This window comes from Silurus meridionalis, chromosome 2 (assembly GCF_014805685.1).
Source record: "Silurus meridionalis isolate SWU-2019-XX chromosome 2, ASM1480568v1, whole genome shotgun sequence".
Classification (NCBI taxonomy): domain Eukaryota; kingdom Metazoa; phylum Chordata; class Actinopteri; order Siluriformes; family Siluridae; genus Silurus; species Silurus meridionalis.
In genome coordinates this window covers 32,026,132-32,043,631 of record NC_060885.1, presented here as the reverse complement: position 1 = coordinate 32,043,631, position 17,500 = coordinate 32,026,132, and the positions used below count along the sequence as shown (strand labels likewise).

Here is a 17,500-nt window from a genome sequence, read left to right as displayed (position 1 = left end):
CTTGTGTTGATTAGCACTTGGTGTATCTACTAACATACAGTTCAGCATCAATTCATCAACAAGCAGAAGATTTAGAGAGAAATAAATGATGGAAAAAACTTCTGACGCGAACTCGCATCACACGTTGACCTTATTTGTGTGTTTTTTTTTTTTTTTAAAGTAGTTGAAAAGAAGGTTTTGGGCTCATGATCATTGTAATAGATATTAATCAGTGTTTGACTCTGATATCATTCTATTAATAGATCAGCATGCTGGGAGTCACATTAGAGTCTTTTCATTTGATTAAGCAAAGATAATGATAATAACGATAATAGAAACATTATAGCAATACAATTTTATATTACTTTGGATACTTAAGTACAATTGAAGGCAAACACGTTTGTACTTTTACTTAAGGGAAAGTTTAAAGGGACAATTTTACTGGAGTCGTATTTCCCGAGTGAAATTCTTCATGGTTTGCGTACTTCTTCCAGATTCGGAAAAATTTATTTGCTGAAGTCTTCTTTGGATTCTTCTGATACCGAATGACATCCGCCCAATGTATTAGCAAATAATGTGCAAGCTGGAAACGTCAGTGTAACAAGGACAAAGAGCTTAGACGAGACGCATTTTGCTAGCTTCGAGCAAGTGTGCTAATAATCATCCGTCTATCCTGTTTTCCTTTTTTCCATTGCAATTCCTTAGCGACAGGGGATGAGACGTGTAATATCTGACATTTAGAGCACTGAGAATGCCTGATTGGCACTTGATTAGGGCTTAATTCATGCCATTATCTCCTTCAGTGCAATTAGCTGGGTTGAAAATTGTGTGGTAAATCACAGGGGCTGGGAAACCGAGGGGATGCGGTTGCTAACTAGTGCCAAATTCGTCAGGGCACGGAATCTGGAAGCGCACTGCGATTTCTTTTTCCTCTTACCGCCATACCTGCGATACCACCGCCGTGACGCTAAGTCCGTCTGACAGATTAGCATGCTAGCGCAGCGCCTTTGTACATAATCAGTTCATCCAGGCCAATTTCGTATTTCCAGGCCTTGTTTCTCACCCAGCCCACCCTAACCCACCCCTCTGTGCTCTTCATGGCAGCTCTTCCCCCCAGGCCTGATCTCCAAACCTCACCAGGGACGCAAAATAATTAGGGAGGGAAAATTGTGCCTGACACCATTTTTGAAAGGCAGGGTATCGTAATGAAAGCGGAGCAAGACTTCTTCTGTTTCAGAAAGGGAGGCGGGAAAAAAAAGACGAGCGAGAGAAGAAAAGAGAGAATGGAGGCTCGATGAGAAAAAGGGAAAGGTTCATGCAGCTTTAGTGGCTGGTTAGAATGCCTGCAGGAGATGGCACCATCCTCACCATGCCAAGGTTACTCCACTGCTCACTATGTCTAATCGGGCCATTCTAATAGGTGCAGGAAGAGGAGAAAATAGGATGATGTGCTTTGAGGGAGGAAAAAAAAAGAAAGAAAGGTCTGTTCCATCTCTTATTCCTTCTTATCGTCACAAATTCTTTTCCTTCACTTCATCGCGCTGCGCTCTTGCCTCGCCTCGAGCATTTTCTCAGCTGCATTCAGACGTATTCCTTTCGGAAACCCGAGCTGCTTTCGTTAGTGTCAGACTGAAAGGTGACTAAAGAACTTAAAATGAATGAATCCACTGTCACATTTAGGAGCGCATCCCAAGCAGTCGCACGATAAGGGACTAAAATATATAAGGAGTTAACAGCAATATTTCACAAACAGCCCGGGTCAGTATAGACGCTAGAATAGATATGTATGAGGTGATATCTAAAGGTTTCGGACTAATGGTGCTAACTGGTGCTATACTGACCATGCGCATTTGATATACAACAAAAGGTGGTCGAACGATTTTGGAATTGATTCGAACTCTTTTTGGACTGAAAACTAGCAGTGGTAAAAAGCAGTCACTCCCAGGCAGCAGATGTGGGTAGGGGAGTGTGGAGCCTTAGGGTCATCTGTAAACAGAGGTGCAAAATGTAATTGGTAACATCATTGTGTTTTTAATATACATCAAAAAAAGTACATGCATTGAACCATAAATGTAGTTAAGTCGAGAGTAAAAGTTGCTTATATCTATGATACTCATTAGGTTCCCTGGTGGTCTAGTGGTTAGGATGCAGCGCTCTCACCACTGCGGCCCGGGTTCGATCCCCGGTCAGGGAACCAACCCCAGCCATTAGGGTTGCACAAGCCTTAGTGCCGGTCCCAAGCCCGGATAAATGGGGAGTGTTGCGTTAGGAAGGGCATCCAGCGTAAAAACGTGCCAAATCAAACATGCCGATGGTCCGCTGTGGCGACCCCTAATGGGAGAAGCCGAAAGAAAGTTTATATCTATGATACTCATTAAACTAGTAGCCAAAAAAGATTTAAGTACAGTAACGTAGTACATTATTTACTCAAATACTTTACACCGCTGTGCATAACATGGTTGTTGATCTTTTACTGGGGATCATTGGCAGGTTTTGAGATCGTTTTACTGTAATTTACTATATTTACTCAAGAGAATTCCCCAGATTTGCGTATCCCATAGAAGTATGTATAACGAGTGAAGGTAGATATGAAGGTAGATCAGCACGTCATCTTGCACAGAAACTTTTCCCCCACCCCTGAGGCTGTTGGCATGCCGGTTTGGTCCCTGCTGAGAGCAGATTTATGTGACACGTTCGGCTCTCCAAGGCGACAATAAACGCCACATTTAGTTAATGAGGATCAGGCGTCGCCTCCACAACTTCGCACTCTCATCTTTAGCATCGCAATCAGCAGGGAATTTCTCCTTAAATCCCTCTTAGATTAGAAAATAAATTGACAGCCCGTCTCGCATCTGGGTCATGCTTCTGCTGCCACCAAGGCTGAGACCTGCTTTCGGTATTGTTAATTCATTTGTTATGAGCAGAAATCGTTTCAGTCGCTAGGGAGGCCCATATTTCTCAGTCCTGGTGAATTCCCCTCGGGTGGCTGTGCTGTTTTATTGATTCTTGTCGGTTACATTGTTTTGGCTCGTGCGTCGTTGCGTTTAAGTTGTGCGTCAGCTGCGGCGGTGCCCCCAAAGCTTGCCACTTGCTCTCATTACGTAAGCCGAATGCTTTGCACTTTCATATCTGAATTCATCTCTGCATACACCTGCTGAGGTGACCGAGGGATCGGATTGAGAGATTACCGTATTGAACCGCCCGAAGAGTCTAGCATTAGCACCTAAAGCGTTTTTTAGATTGCCTGTCTTTAGAGATCTGCGAATTCCTATTTTGATGCCTCTGCTCAGGCACGCCGAGTGCACTGCCGAGCTGCCAGTCATCCTTTCGCGAAGGCTATCTCCAAATGTGGCGCATTCAAATGGAGTCTGATTAAACCGGTGTCACTTTGAAGTAATGGCGCAGAAGCCATCAAGCAACCCACTCAGTCATTATTTCCAGGGGTAGCCAGTATGCAGAGAATTAATATCAGTCTGGTTATGGCTCAAGAATCATTTTTAATATATCCCTGTAGTGTGCACTGACAGTTTCTCAGCTACAGTTATTAGTCTCCAGGGAACTCGACAGTCCTGATACTAATATCCTACAGGGAAATATTGCAAACTTTATTGTTTGATGACAGATGGTCATTTCACAACCAGTCACACTCTTTACTTTGGGATAATGTTACGTCTTTGCTGTTGTTGTTTTTTTTTTCTTTTATGTACTGCATATAAATAGTTACTGTGATTATAAATGTGTGAAGGTTGTAAGTGGGTGTCCAATTGATCACTTATAGAATTGTGTATGAAGGATCAGCATTAGAGGAGAGCTTTAAATTCACAGAGTACGGCACTTAGGCACTGTTTAGAAGTTGCACAAGAGTTACCCATATGGAGTGACGTCTGAGAAAAAAACGCTTACGTCCCTGTACTGTGCATGAGCAAAACGTAAGACACCTCGACTTTTTGTTTACGCCTGCCGTTTATTTGTTTTCCAGCTCTTTGAAACATATCGGCAACGACCTAAAATGTTTTCGAAAGCCTCCGTTTTCACAGTCCACACTGTGACGCAAGTGCAGAACGTTTTCCAAAAGCTTCACTTCATTGACTGAAAAAAAACAGTCTCGGTGTGGACGGAAGGCTAAAACTTCTGAAATATGCGTTTTCAAATTAAGGCGTATTAGTGTGGACATGGCAACCCAAAAAAACGAAATGCAAAACACCAGGATGCGCTGGATCAAGTGCTATTTTATACGCTGCCTAATAAAATAGGACGGCAGCCATATTGTTAAATTAAACCAGATTTTCAGTAAAAACTCCCATTTTGGACACAATTTAAAGATAATTTGTGTTCTTTATTAGTCCTGTGCTAGGATGTGAGACATTATTGTGGTACCCTAAGGCATTTTGCCTTTTCCTCATCTTCTCCTTCATTTTTATTTCTAGTGCTTTTAACAATAAACATTGTCTCAAAGCAGCTCAACAGAGATAAAACAATAATTAAAGAATCTATACGTTTGTTCCTTATAATTGTAAGTTTGTCCCTAGATGTTGTCTAAGTTTGTGTTTTCTGATGTAGGAAAAAGTTCACACAGCATCTGTTGGAAGCTTTTTACAGCATCTGCAATGTTTTTTCACTTAAGTACAATTTACAGGTGTAAATGACATACAATCTACTCAGCAAATGCATTTGATCAGGTGCAGAACTCAACTCTGAATACAAAGAACTTCCCCTAAATAACTTTTGAATTCAAGCTGAACACAATCCAAGGCGCATAGCAGAATAGAGGCCTGTTTTTCATTAGCCCTGTGCTAGTTTGTGAGACATTATTGTGGTACCCTGTGGCATTTGCCATCGCCTTTTCATGCATTTTTTTGGAGTAGGAAAGTTCACTCAGCACCTGTTGGAGGCGTTTTAGCCCAGACAGAATTACTGCAAAGTACTTATGGATGCTGATCCACTTAAGCACTCTGGTTTAAGCTCAGCCTTGTACACTACCATTTAGTAAAAAAAAACAAAAACAAAAAAAAACAAGTGCTTCCTGTTTTGGCTTCGTCTTTAAATTAAATCCTGCTCGGAAACTCCAATGTCCATTGATGTTAGCAATCAGACCACACACACACACACACACACACACACACACACACACACACACTGAGCGTCGGTTTATTTGTTTGATGTATTATTGCATTTTTTTATAGTTCTGATGCATGATTTATAAGAAGGTCTACATGATGTAAAACTCAAGCTTGCAGTTCATCACTTTTTGAACGTTATCTCCGGGTTAAAATCATGTAACACAGACAACGTCTTTTCCAGCCGCGTATAAAAACCGTGCGAAACGTGTTCAACTCTTCGTTCTGAAATGGCTTCCTCGTCTGCAGTTTGCAGTGAGACGAAGGGGGGGATGAAGGAATCAAACATGTTCAGACTTTTCCAAACATGAACGCTGGGAATCCAGATCCTGTAGGTTTTCAGAGAATTGAATGTATATTGATGTTGCGTATCAATTCGTAGCAAAAAGTAAAAGGCCTTGAACGTGACGAATCTCCGTCAAAATAATAGAAGTCTGAGTAAAAGTGTTCTGGTGTGACTCCAGTTTATCACCATGGAGGAATGTGTGTGATATGAATTTAAAGCATTACTATTAGTAGACTACACTGACCTTTAATGAATATTTATGTTCAGATATAATAAGATATGGAGTAAATTACATTGCGAGATGAAAGCAGCCCTTCGTGATCCTTGGGCACATTTACTTACTGTAGCTGGAGCGTTAGAACATCAGCGACTTCTTTGAAAAAATGGCAGTCTTGAAGGAAGGAGGTGAAGTAATTAGACGCCTCCACTCCATGACACATCAGTGTTACGGACCATGCGTTTTTACACATTTTTGATCGGTGTGAAGGGAAACATTTACATTACTTAGATTATATTATGAATCCTAGATGTTTAGATTGTCTGGCGCATCTGCAAGTCAGGCTGTAAATTACACACAAGTTAATTTGCCCAATCCACACAGGTGCATAACCCAACTCTGAATACAAGAAACTTTCCCCCAAATGACTTTGGAATCCAAGCTGAACACAATCCAAGAGACATAGCGAAGAGAGAAAGGTTCTTTATTAGTTCTGTGCTAGTTTGTGAGACGTTATTGTGGTACCCTAAGGCATTTTGCCTATGCCTTTTCATCTTCTTCTTCATTTTTATTTGTAAAGCGCTTTCAACAATAGACTTTGTCTCAAAGCAGCTTTACAGAGATAAAGCAGTAATAAAAGCATGTATAAGTTTGTCTGTAGATTTCTGAGAAATTTTTGTGGTACCCTGAGGTTTTTGTTAGAGCTTTAAAAGGAATTTGTTATTTTAAAAAAGGCGCGTAGGCATCACATATATGGACAAAAGTATTGGAATTCCTGACTTTTTCAGCATCTGGAAGCAAACTTTTACCACACAATTTGAAGCACACCATTGTATAAAATGCCTTGAGATGCTGTAGCATGAAATTTTCCATTCATTTGATGTAAAAGACATGGCAGTGCACCTGTGCACAAATCCAGCTCCATGAAGATATGGTTTACATGGGTTGGAGTGAAAGATCTCCCGCTATAGAGCTGTAAAACCTCCTTTGGGTTGAATGGTTCTCAGGTCTCCACACGTGCAACAGTAACTTTATCTCTACAAAATCTAGTGGAACATATTTCCAGAAGAGTGCCGGTTGTTACAATGGCAAACGGGGACTAAATGTGGAACGGGAGGTAAAAATAGTATATAAGAATATTATAGTCGGGCGTCTACCAACTTTTTTACATACTGTGTATGTGAAGATGAACGTTAGTGTATGAAATAGACAGAAACAAGTGGACATCTGGTATCAGGGTATCTGGAATGCAGAGGCATAACACATCCGGCTGCCATTAGGCAACTGGAATATTGTTTGCTAGTTTTTTGACTTGTGAGCAGTCGGTAATAAACATGCTGAATGATTATCTTAGCGTTGGCAACGACTGAATTGAATCTATCAATCATTCGATCTGTTGCCAGCATGTCTTGTGAGTCGTGTGTGTGTGTGTGTGTGTGTGTATCCTGAGGAAATATTTAGTGGAAAATAGATCTTTTGTTTAACGTATATATCTCGCAGTGCATTTCCTCTAAAAATATACTGCTTTTAATTCACATGATTCTTAATATCAGTTCTTAATTATATTAATAATATTATAAGGTTCTTAATAGAATTCTTTTCTCGGTTTGAGAGCAGTCTAGCTCCAATGTTATGTTGTATATAAATAAATACAGCATCCATAATCCATATAATAATATAATATATATATGAAATGTCATACAAATATCAATACATATTTCTATGGTACGACAGGAAACTTTCACCTGTTGCATTTCCCTTCAGCGAAACTTTTTGAAGATCCGCTTCACACTTTTTTCCCTCGCCGTTAATTCTACTCATATGTTTTCGCTGGGCCTCGCATGGAAATCTTGAGAGTTAACAGCTTTGTTGGGTAAGAAATGGTTGTAGTCCTGCCCAGATCCATTGGCTTCCATTATTTTCACTGGCATTGATGCTTTTTAAAATGAGCGTTAAATGAGCAAACGTGGTTTGGCCATCATGCGTACATTGTAAAGAAAGGCATAGCGTGTTCATTATAAAAAAATATACACTGGGAATAAACACGCCTGGAACCAAAGATAACAAGGAAAATGTTTTTACAGTTTTAAATACGTCGGCATGCACGTGGATATCTTCGTGTTATCATGTTAGCCGGTGGGGATGAATCCATTCGATTAGCAAGGCATATTTTATAACACATAGCCTTACACAATGTTCTTGTTTTTAATGTCTTGTAGACTTTTTTTTAAACCAAGGATTTTTAATAAAAAGTTAAAATACTACATGCGACTGAGGATATATGAAATAATAATTGATGTACTATTTTCAATTGTGAGTTTTTAAGCCATAACCCGCAACATTGGTGGTGAAAGTGAAAACTTTGTTAGATGGGCTTTGTTTTTCTGAGATGTGTTGTATTTTAGAGAATTTAAGGTAATATCATACAGTTTTGAGACTAACGGTGCTAACTGTTGCTATTCTGACCACGTGCATTACCACGTCTGCGGTTTTATCATGGACGGCAAGCAAACATGAAATTCAGTGTGGAACTGGGCAAATCTGACACGGAGGCGTTTGACATAAAGGACGTTTGACATACGGCGGTGCTGCAACGAGTCGTTTGAGGTGTTTTAAGTGCCACTTAAACATCACTGGACGACCACGAGAGATCAGGAAGACCTTCAATGAGCTCAACCTCCGAAAATGTTGAAACCATTCAGCAACTCGTGCATGATGATCGGCGGAGCACTGCCCGCATGATCTCATGTACACCCTGCTCGCCAGATTTGGCTCCTGCTGGCTTCCTTCCCCATTCTCAAACTCTGATGCGGCTGAAAGGTTAGCGTTTTTAAACATTGCGAAAATCCAGTGCGGATCACAGAAGATGCTTGACACGATTTGAAATGAAGACTTCCAGGACACGTTCCAGAAGTGGCAGGAACGCTCGAAACCTTTTGATACCACCTCCTAGAAATGATTCATTCATTAGATCTCATAAACCTTGCATTTACTTCCTAGGTCAGTTTGCTCACCAGAGCCCCACTGAACTGTTTTATCTACTTATAGTATTAAACCTTTGTGTTCCCTGTATACAGTAAACCGCATTAAAAAAATTTTGTTCTAATTCTAAATGTATTAAATCATAGCTGATTGCAAACAGTTCAAGAATTATTTTTCTTTACTAGTATTCTTTTTCAGACAGTTTAGATATCCAGGGAAAGTTCATTCCTTCACCTGAGTGCCTGTACAGAGGAATCTTGATGCATAGCTTTGTTTTACCTCGAGGATTGGTGGAATGAGTCGAGCCATCCTAGTGTGTGTGTGTGTTGCAGAGCAGGGTTTGATGGGTGCCCTTGGAGGTCTGTTTTTCGCTTTGTAGGCAAGCGTTGGTGTTTTGAATGAGAATGCAGGTAGCTAGAGAAAGCCAGGAGTGATGTGAGAGAACTTGGCGAAATTGCATCCTGGATCACTCGCAGGGTTGGATGGTGCTCAGGGGAAGACCTGCCAGGTGTGAGTTGCAGTAGTCCAATCTTTTGATGATGAGAGACCACACAAGCATCTTAGTTGCCCCCCCTGGTGGGTTATGGCCACAGACTCTTGGTGTTGCTGTTGTCTTGAAAACAGAAAGGCTTTTAAAGTAGCAGGAGAAAGAAAACGATTGCTTTATTGGCCTGGCAGAACATCAAACAAGTCTGACAGCCAGCATCTTGTTATATTTAATGCTCACAGACTTTGGGATGTATTTGACTTGCAACTGTGTGAAAAAAAATATGCCATTTTGTTTAGTGTTTTAACAGATACTGTAGCTTAAAGTCTGCTTAATTGTCAGTCTGTCAGAACGGTGTTTTTTCTTATTATCGCCTTTTTCTCAGAATCCATCAGAACCTCCGTCCAGTTGGTGCGCTCCAGTACATTAAACATAAATGACCACAGTAGCTTTTCCCCTCCAGCTGTTATCCACTCTTGTTTCGAATATTTGTGCGGGAATTGAAAAAAAACATCTTGGCACTATGATAGTTTGTTTGCCTTCACGCCACTTCAAGGCTGTTCGTTCACATTTGCCAACCCATTGAGAGAGGGGCTGAAGTGGAACATTACATTTTATTCCTCTTACCCAGTTCTGTATTAGCAGCCCTGTCTGGTTGTGATATCTGACGCCATCTGATGTTGCCATTCCTCAGCCGATATCTATTCGCCACTGTCTTCCTCGAATGTAAGCCAGGTCCGCGATAATGATGATAATGCGTTTGTTAGAATTTTCCGAGGCCTTCGAGTGGAAAGGGTGCACCGGATGCGCCAAGGCGAAGCGTTCTCCACATGAACTCCTTTTAAGAAGAACAGAGTGGATGTGTAGATACATAAATCAGCAGGGACTGTGGGCTTTTGAAGATACGAAGTTAGTGCAGACACAGGAGGAGGAGGAAAAGAAGAAGGAGGGTTAGCTGGAGGAATGGAATCCTTTTTGCTTTCTAACCCCATCACCTCTGCGGAGATATCGGAGATGCCGACTTCATTTCATATTGTTAGGCTGGTTTTGATAATTGCTTTTTTGAAGTGATCGCATAGAAACCATCCTTATTGAGTCTCACAAAAAATAGCACGTGATCTCAACCACACCTGCAAACGAGGGGTATTTCATTGTAGTCGCAGGGGACTCACTACGACCCGGCGCCCACAAATTTGGAATGGCCCTCTGAACAATGCCAGATCATATCTGTATTCAATAATAACCTATTACCTTTAATATTTATAAACTATTAATTATATAATTATATTTATTAATGAATATATTCATATGTTTTCTTTTAGCAGATCATTTATATGTTGTAATATTTTACATGTAAGGTTCTGTTTGTTTTTTTTATCTAGTATCTATTTTAAAAACTATGGGTTGATTTATCGGTTATCAGAAAGTATGATTTAACCTTGATATCAGTATCGGTAGAATCCACTATTGGTCGACTTTTTTTTTTTTTTATGTAGCCTAAATATTTGATCGATTCATGCACCATCCATATTCGTAAGAAAGTAAATGTTTTCATTTCAATAGCAGTGAATATGAATAAACGTCATTATGATAGTAATAATGCTCTTTTAATTGGCTCTTGAAAAGTAGGCATAATAAATACATTTAAAATCATTAAATTGAATTAAATCTCTGCAATAATACTATTAGTCACTTGGGCCCATGTCATTTTCTGCCCCTGGTTGAAGAAAGGAAAATTGATGTGGCCCTCACAGAAGAAAATGTGGTACCCCTGTTTTAACGTATCCCAACCTTCTTTCCTGAATTGCCATGTGCAGGCTGTTAGAAATTGTAATTAGTGTTTGAAGCGGTTATGTAATTTCAGCCCTATTAAAGAGTATGTTTGTTTCTTTCGCAGTGGATGGCTGCATACACCGAGCTGCGGGACATTACCTGTATGAAGAGTGCCACTCACTAAATGGCTGCGAGACGGGCAAAGCCAAGATCACCTGCGGCTATGACCTTCCTGCCAAATGTAAGTACCCTTCTGTCAACCTTATTTACTCAAGGAATCCACACCACAGCCCATTCACCACTACGGCTCTGCTCGGGCCCGTACGCCGCGTAGACGTGTTTTGTTGGCGACCAATTAACCAAAAACATCATCGCTCCATTAATTAATGATTCTTTAAGCTTCTGCCATCTGAGGTTTTTTTGTCCTGAACATTCCTGCACTGATTAATGGCGTTGTATTATTAGGATTATTATTATATGATGATGATGATGATGGCTTGCTGTCGTACGACTTTCTGAAAGGGCCATCTGTACTCATGCAGATATTAAAGGAGCGATGAAATGATGTTTCGTTCGTGATTTATGTAATCGGTGCTTGTTTTTGTTGAGAGAGACATGTAACTGATCATATCCATGGCGGAAGGAGGACGCTGTGTTTGGACAGGGACTGGTTTATAGTATCCAAGAATCGACGTTAGAAGCTATGGGTTAAAAAAATAACACGTAGTTATCAGACGCATACATCAGACCTTATATATTTTTCGCAGCTTGCTTTCAGTATCAGGCAGAATCACAGAACGAATACGATTCTCCTGCCGATTTCCGTGCTCTCGTTTGATCTTATATTGTGAGCAACAACAATCGAATTATGTGTAATGTTAGCAAAGAAACCTTGAGGCAATCCAGCCAGCACATTTTTATATACAAACCAGGATTGTGTGTGTGTGTGTGTGTGTGTGTGTGTGTGTGTGTGTGTGTGTGTTTTGTGTGTGTTTGTGTATGTGTGTGTGTGTGTGTGTGTGTGTGTGTGTGTGTGTGTGTGTGTGTGTATGTGAGTGAGAGTGTCTGTTGTCTTTCATTAGTCAGTATTACACACTCTGAGTGAAAGCAAGTTCCCAGGCTGGTCTCTTGAGCCCTTAGAAGCCTCATCTGGCCTTCCAAGAGAAAGCAGTTTTCATTTTGCTCCTCCCGCCATCATTGTTCTTCAGTTATTGTTTTCATTGTCGGTATGAGCATTGGATATTTGTCATCTCTCTCTCTCTTTCTCTCTCTTAGTTCTGCCTGGCACAGCTCTGCTACGAGTATCATTTTGTTGTATTTTCTGTCTAACTGAATGTCAAAATAAAAAGTATCCAGAGATTTAAAATGCATTGCTGCAGTTGGAGGGATTTCTTGCAGTGGTTCCTACAGCTAGTCCAGAAGTTAATTTATCCATCCATCCATCCATCCATCCATCCATCCATCCATCCATCCATCCATCCACTGTAATCATTGCCTAGATTCTCATTTAAACCCATGCATTCACTCATCTTCCCATCCGTTTGTCAGTTTTCCCTCCATCACTTATCCTCCAATCTGTCTATACAAACACCAGCCATCTTACCCACTTACCCACCCATACAACCACCCATCCAGTCTCCATCCATCCATCCATCCATCCATCCATCCATCCATCTATCCATCCATCCATCCATTCAGCCTGCCTGCCATCCACTGTAGTCGTTTGCCTGGATTGATGCATCTACTGTAATTACTGCCCATTTTCTCATCTAAATCCATGCATACACTTATTTATTCATCCATCTGTCTCTTTTCCCTACATTACTCATCCACCAACCTATAACACCAACCAGTCTATCTATTTTCTTACCCATCCAAACACCCACTCACCCCTACTTTATACATCCATCCTTCCATCCTTCTATCCATCCATCCATCCATCCATCCATCCATCCATCCATTCATCCATCCATCCACCTATTTGTCCAAACACCACACAGTCCATCCATCCACTAAGCTACCCACCCATCCATCCACCCACCCACTCTTTATCCATCCATTCATCCATCTATCTATCTATCAATCCATCCACTCATCCACCTTTTTTCTATGCTTTTCTTCAGATGCCTGTCTGGCCATTCAATCGCCTGTCTATTAATCCCTCCATTCCTCTTGTGGTCATGGACATATTGTACTGGGTGTCTTTATTTCTCAGTATGAGAGTATGATTTTTTTTTACCCAGCTTTCAGTGAAAGTTTTTTTTTTTTCAGAAATGGTCCACAGCTAATAATGTATTAATGTCCACAGGTAGAACGATTCCAGAGGCAAAGCAGACCAGTCGAAGTTAGCAAAGCGTAGTCCGTGTCATGGCACATCAACACATAAAAAAAAAAAAAAAAAATCTTCAAATTGATAAATACTTTTCATTCGCTCTTTTGCCAAAAAAGACACGTAAAAATCCCAGAAGAACATCCTCTTGATGCGTGTACAATACTTAAATTTTTTCCCCATTAAACACCACAGAGAATGATTTCCATCTGTGTTTCTTTCATACGCCGGCGAGACACGTTATTTTAACGGACAATGAAAGCATAGAAAATGCACAAAGAACCGCACATAGGCAAAAAAAAACCCTGCAGCTGTTGCCATGGTTATGCAAGCTCCACGATGCATAATAAAGCACGTGTTTATCTCATGATGAGGTCGGTCAGATGTATCGTCGTGTGAAAAAAGCACAGGTTCTTGTTTACCTTCTGCCGACATCTGTAAATGGCGCATTATGTTGCTAGCCCGAGAGTGTCGCGTATACGAGACGTACGGTCCGTTTACCGTTCATGTCCTCGCGAAGTCATAAATCTACGATGTTAAAATGGCTTTAGTTTCCTCCATCTCTTTCTCTCTATTTCTTCTCATTCTCAACCCTATCATAATCCTAACCCTTGGATACAAAATAATACTATTTCTCACCCCTCTTTCTTCCCCCCCCCTTTGCATCCCCATCTTCTTTCAGTTGGCCTGAAAAAGCCTCCGGCATTAGTGCGGTCCGAAATTGAATTACTTTTGCTTTAAGAGCTTCTCGATATGCCGCGACTTGCATGAAGTTTTATTTACGGAGCGTCTTTTTTTTCCCCCGTCGAAAGAATAAACAGGAAGACGGATCTTCCAGGATGCTTCGTGTGTCGTCTTCATCTTCTTGGGAAATTTAATGATCCGGAGTCGGTCCGAACTTAATTATGTTTTACAGAGAAGTATGTTGTAGTGATGATCAATACAAGACCATCTCCTGGGTGTTGCCCTTTCTCGTGCTTCCCCTTCCGGACTGTCGAGAGATCTTTCTGCTTGAGTAACTGCGATTAAAATGTTATTCGTCCCATTGACATAGAGCTGCCTTGGAAACGATGAAATTCAGCAATGAAATTGAAGGAGGGGGGGTTCAGTAGAGGGGTTTTGCATCAGGCGTTCATTCCTTTCTGTCAAGGTTAGTAGGTTGATTTCACTCGGATTAATCGGACTTGAAAAGCGAACGGCCAACCGGAGTGTAAAATCAGATAGTCTTCTCTACACAAATCAAGCTTGTTCCACAGAAACACATACAATCCAGGAATTTCTCTCAATACCCCCTCCTTTTTTTTTTTTTTTTGGGTAAAGACAAGAAAATTGGGTGCTATTATTTTTAAGCGGGCGCTCATCATTTTAACCCACCCTAAACTTTATAAATATTTGAATCACAGGACCGAATGACAAACCCCAGTGAGAGTGCTTCACATGTGGCACACATTACTAAAATTCGTCCTCATTTTTATCAAAAATTGAATGTAATTACGTGTCGGAGCACGTTCCCCCAGCGTCACGTCATGACGTCTAAATGCCCCGGAATAATACCTGGAAGCTATTTAACGTTTAGTTTTTGTTTTTTTGTGTGTGAAGAGATATTTTGAATGATATTTATTGCATTGTTTTATTCCTTTTTTAATTACGAATACAACAAATTTATAATAAAGTCTAACACAAATTTCCACGTATCGATCGAGCGGTAAATATTTTTTCCCCCCATGACACAAGGACGAGGTTCATATTCAAAAACTGCTAATGAATTATTAATGTACGCTGATGCCATTTGAACCGAACCCCCTTTTTTTTAAGCGCTCGTAATCAGTCCCGTAAAACTTCAGGAAGACAACGCGAGTGCAGATTGATGAATTATTTAACCGTCACACCACGGAGTAGTGAAGGTTTCCTTCAGGGCTTTAGAGTTGCAATGCCTTTTATAAATATGCACTTCAGGAGAATGAAAGCTGCCATAACATTCAATGTGTTGCTTTTTGAACATCCCAGTCCTTATTAATATTCTCCACTCTTCTGGGAAGATGTTTCACCAGATTTTGTGTTTTATTACACCAAAAACATGGCTAATTGTATTAGAGATGCATGTTTGTCCATTTGTAGTGGCGCTTTTGCAAATGCAAGACGTTCGACAATTATAAGTAACATCTTGCATTATTTAAGATGGAGAACATCTCACTATAAGATTTGTACGTGCTTCTTTTTTTCCACATTTAGTTCAATTTGCTCTTATAATAACCTCAGAATCCTTCTGCTTCTTCTTCTTCTTTTGGCTTCTCCCATTAGGGGGCGCTGCCCCCTCTGTCCTCTACATCTGTCTCTTTCAAAACAACTACCTGCATGTCTTCCATCACCACATCCATAAACCTCCTCCTTGGTCTTCCTCTTTTCCTCCTTCCTGGTGGCTCCATCCTCAGCATTCTCCTACTGATATACCCCATGTCCCTCCTCTGCACATGTCCAAACCATCTCAATCTCACCTCCCTCGCTTTGTCTCCAAAACGTCCTACATGTGCTGTCCCTCTAATAAACTCGTTTCTAATCCTGTCCATCGTCGTCACTCCCAACGAAAACCTCAACATCTTCAGCTCTGCTACCTCCAGCTCCACCTCCTGTCTTTTACTCAATGCCACTGTCTCTAATCCATACAACATCTCAGGTCTCACCACAGTCCTATAAACTTTTCCTTTCACTCTCACAGATACTCTTCTATCACAAGAATACGTGTTAGTAAAGTCAGGTACGATGTAGTTGAGATGGTGAGGAGATCTGGGGTGCGATCAGCGTTCACATTCATCACGTTCAATAGTTTTGAGGTCAGAGCTTGATAGCAGGTCATTTAAGATTTTCCACAAAGCATGAAAAGCAGATCTTCATGGAGCTGGCTTTGTGCACAGGTGCATTGTGATGTTGGAACAGGTTTGAGTCTCCTAGTTCGAGTGAATGGATTTAATGTTACCGCATCCAAAGACGTCAATTGTGTGTCTCCGTCTTTGTACGGTTTGGCTTGAAAAGTCAGGTGTCCAATACATTTGCTCGTATAGGGTGTGAATTTGATTACTGGATCTGATTAGGAATATTGATCCCTGGAATACCGCTTTTTACCTCTTTACGCTGGCATACATCTCTCCATAGAAGGATTTCCTCCAAACTTATGAAGTTCCACCAGAAAGACAGAACAGGGTTAAAACTCAGACACATAAATACCACATTGATTTTTGCACAACATGATACAACAAGAGGTTTTGAAATAAGTGTGTATTTTATATCGATATATATCAAGCTGACAATCTCCCAGGGGTTTCCTGGACGTTCATGGTCCCAATTGGTGTCCATATAGTTTACGTTGTTTGAGATTTAGTGAATGGATGAAGTGTGGAAAACATGGGATTTTTAATGTCTCTGCGTACACAAAAAAGGTTGTTTTGCTTTTAGGCCTTTAGTGAATGAATAGTTACATTGGGATTGTAAGCATCCCTGAGGAATGCTTTTCGGGACATGAGAAGAAGGAGAAGGAGGAGGAGGAGGAGGGATTGGAGGAGTGGCTTTCATGTGAAAAGAGTGGTTGTATCTCCCTGATTTTCCTGAAAGGTTCAGAAGATTGATAATTGATTGGTGTTTATGGTTCGTTTGGTCATCCCCTGCTTGCCTCCACTGATAAAATTACACAGTCATGTTGGAATGCAATTTAAAGATCTCAGGGTTACTTTAGCAATAGTTACTTTGCACACGGTATAAATATAGTATAGCTCAGAACAGTACACAGGATTGGACAGATCCTGCAATTGTGTTAGTCGAAGATTTATAACCCGACCGCAGTCTTCGATCATCTTCTGAGAGCGTCTCTAATGCGGCACGTTCGCTTCCTTGAGAAATATTCAGCACGGCGACGCCCAACGTTTCAATTATGAGCTCTGGAGTTCTGCTTACATTGCAGCTAAAGATATTTGCAGTATCGGCTAGTGTTTTCAGTGGAATGAAGCAGAAGTGGAAGGAGATTTGGTTTTTTTTCAGAGAAAGTCAATAGGAAGTAGTGAAGAAATACAATTTGCTTATCCCAGGTGCTCAGGCGAGTGATTTGTCCGCCGCTGCTCTGTGTGTTCAGCACGAGTGTGTAAATATATCTGTTCCACTTCTTCTGGAGCTGTACTTTACTGAGTATGTGGACACCTGACCATTTAATTCATGTGCTTTGTGAACATCCTATTCCACATTTATTCCATTAACATTTAGTTACAGTAATCTCCACTCTTCTGGGAAGATGTTCCATGAGATTTTGTGGAGGTTTGAGGAGATTTATTCAGCCACAAAAGAT

General features: G+C 40.7%; 1 protein-coding gene across 6 annotated transcripts in view; it reads left to right on the top strand.

Annotated features, from left to right (window-relative positions):
• Positions 1–17,500, top strand: part of macrod2 (mono-ADP ribosylhydrolase 2) — a 618,133-nt gene that overhangs the window by 206,594 nt on the left and 394,039 nt on the right. For all 6 annotated transcript variants that reach the window (XM_046875066.1, XM_046875089.1, XM_046875058.1 and 3 more), the window contains exon 5: positions 10,966–11,082. In XM_046875066.1, the coding sequence (XP_046731022.1) occupies positions 10,966–11,082 (117 nt within the window). The remainder of the gene's footprint in view (positions 1–10,965; positions 11,083–17,500) is intronic.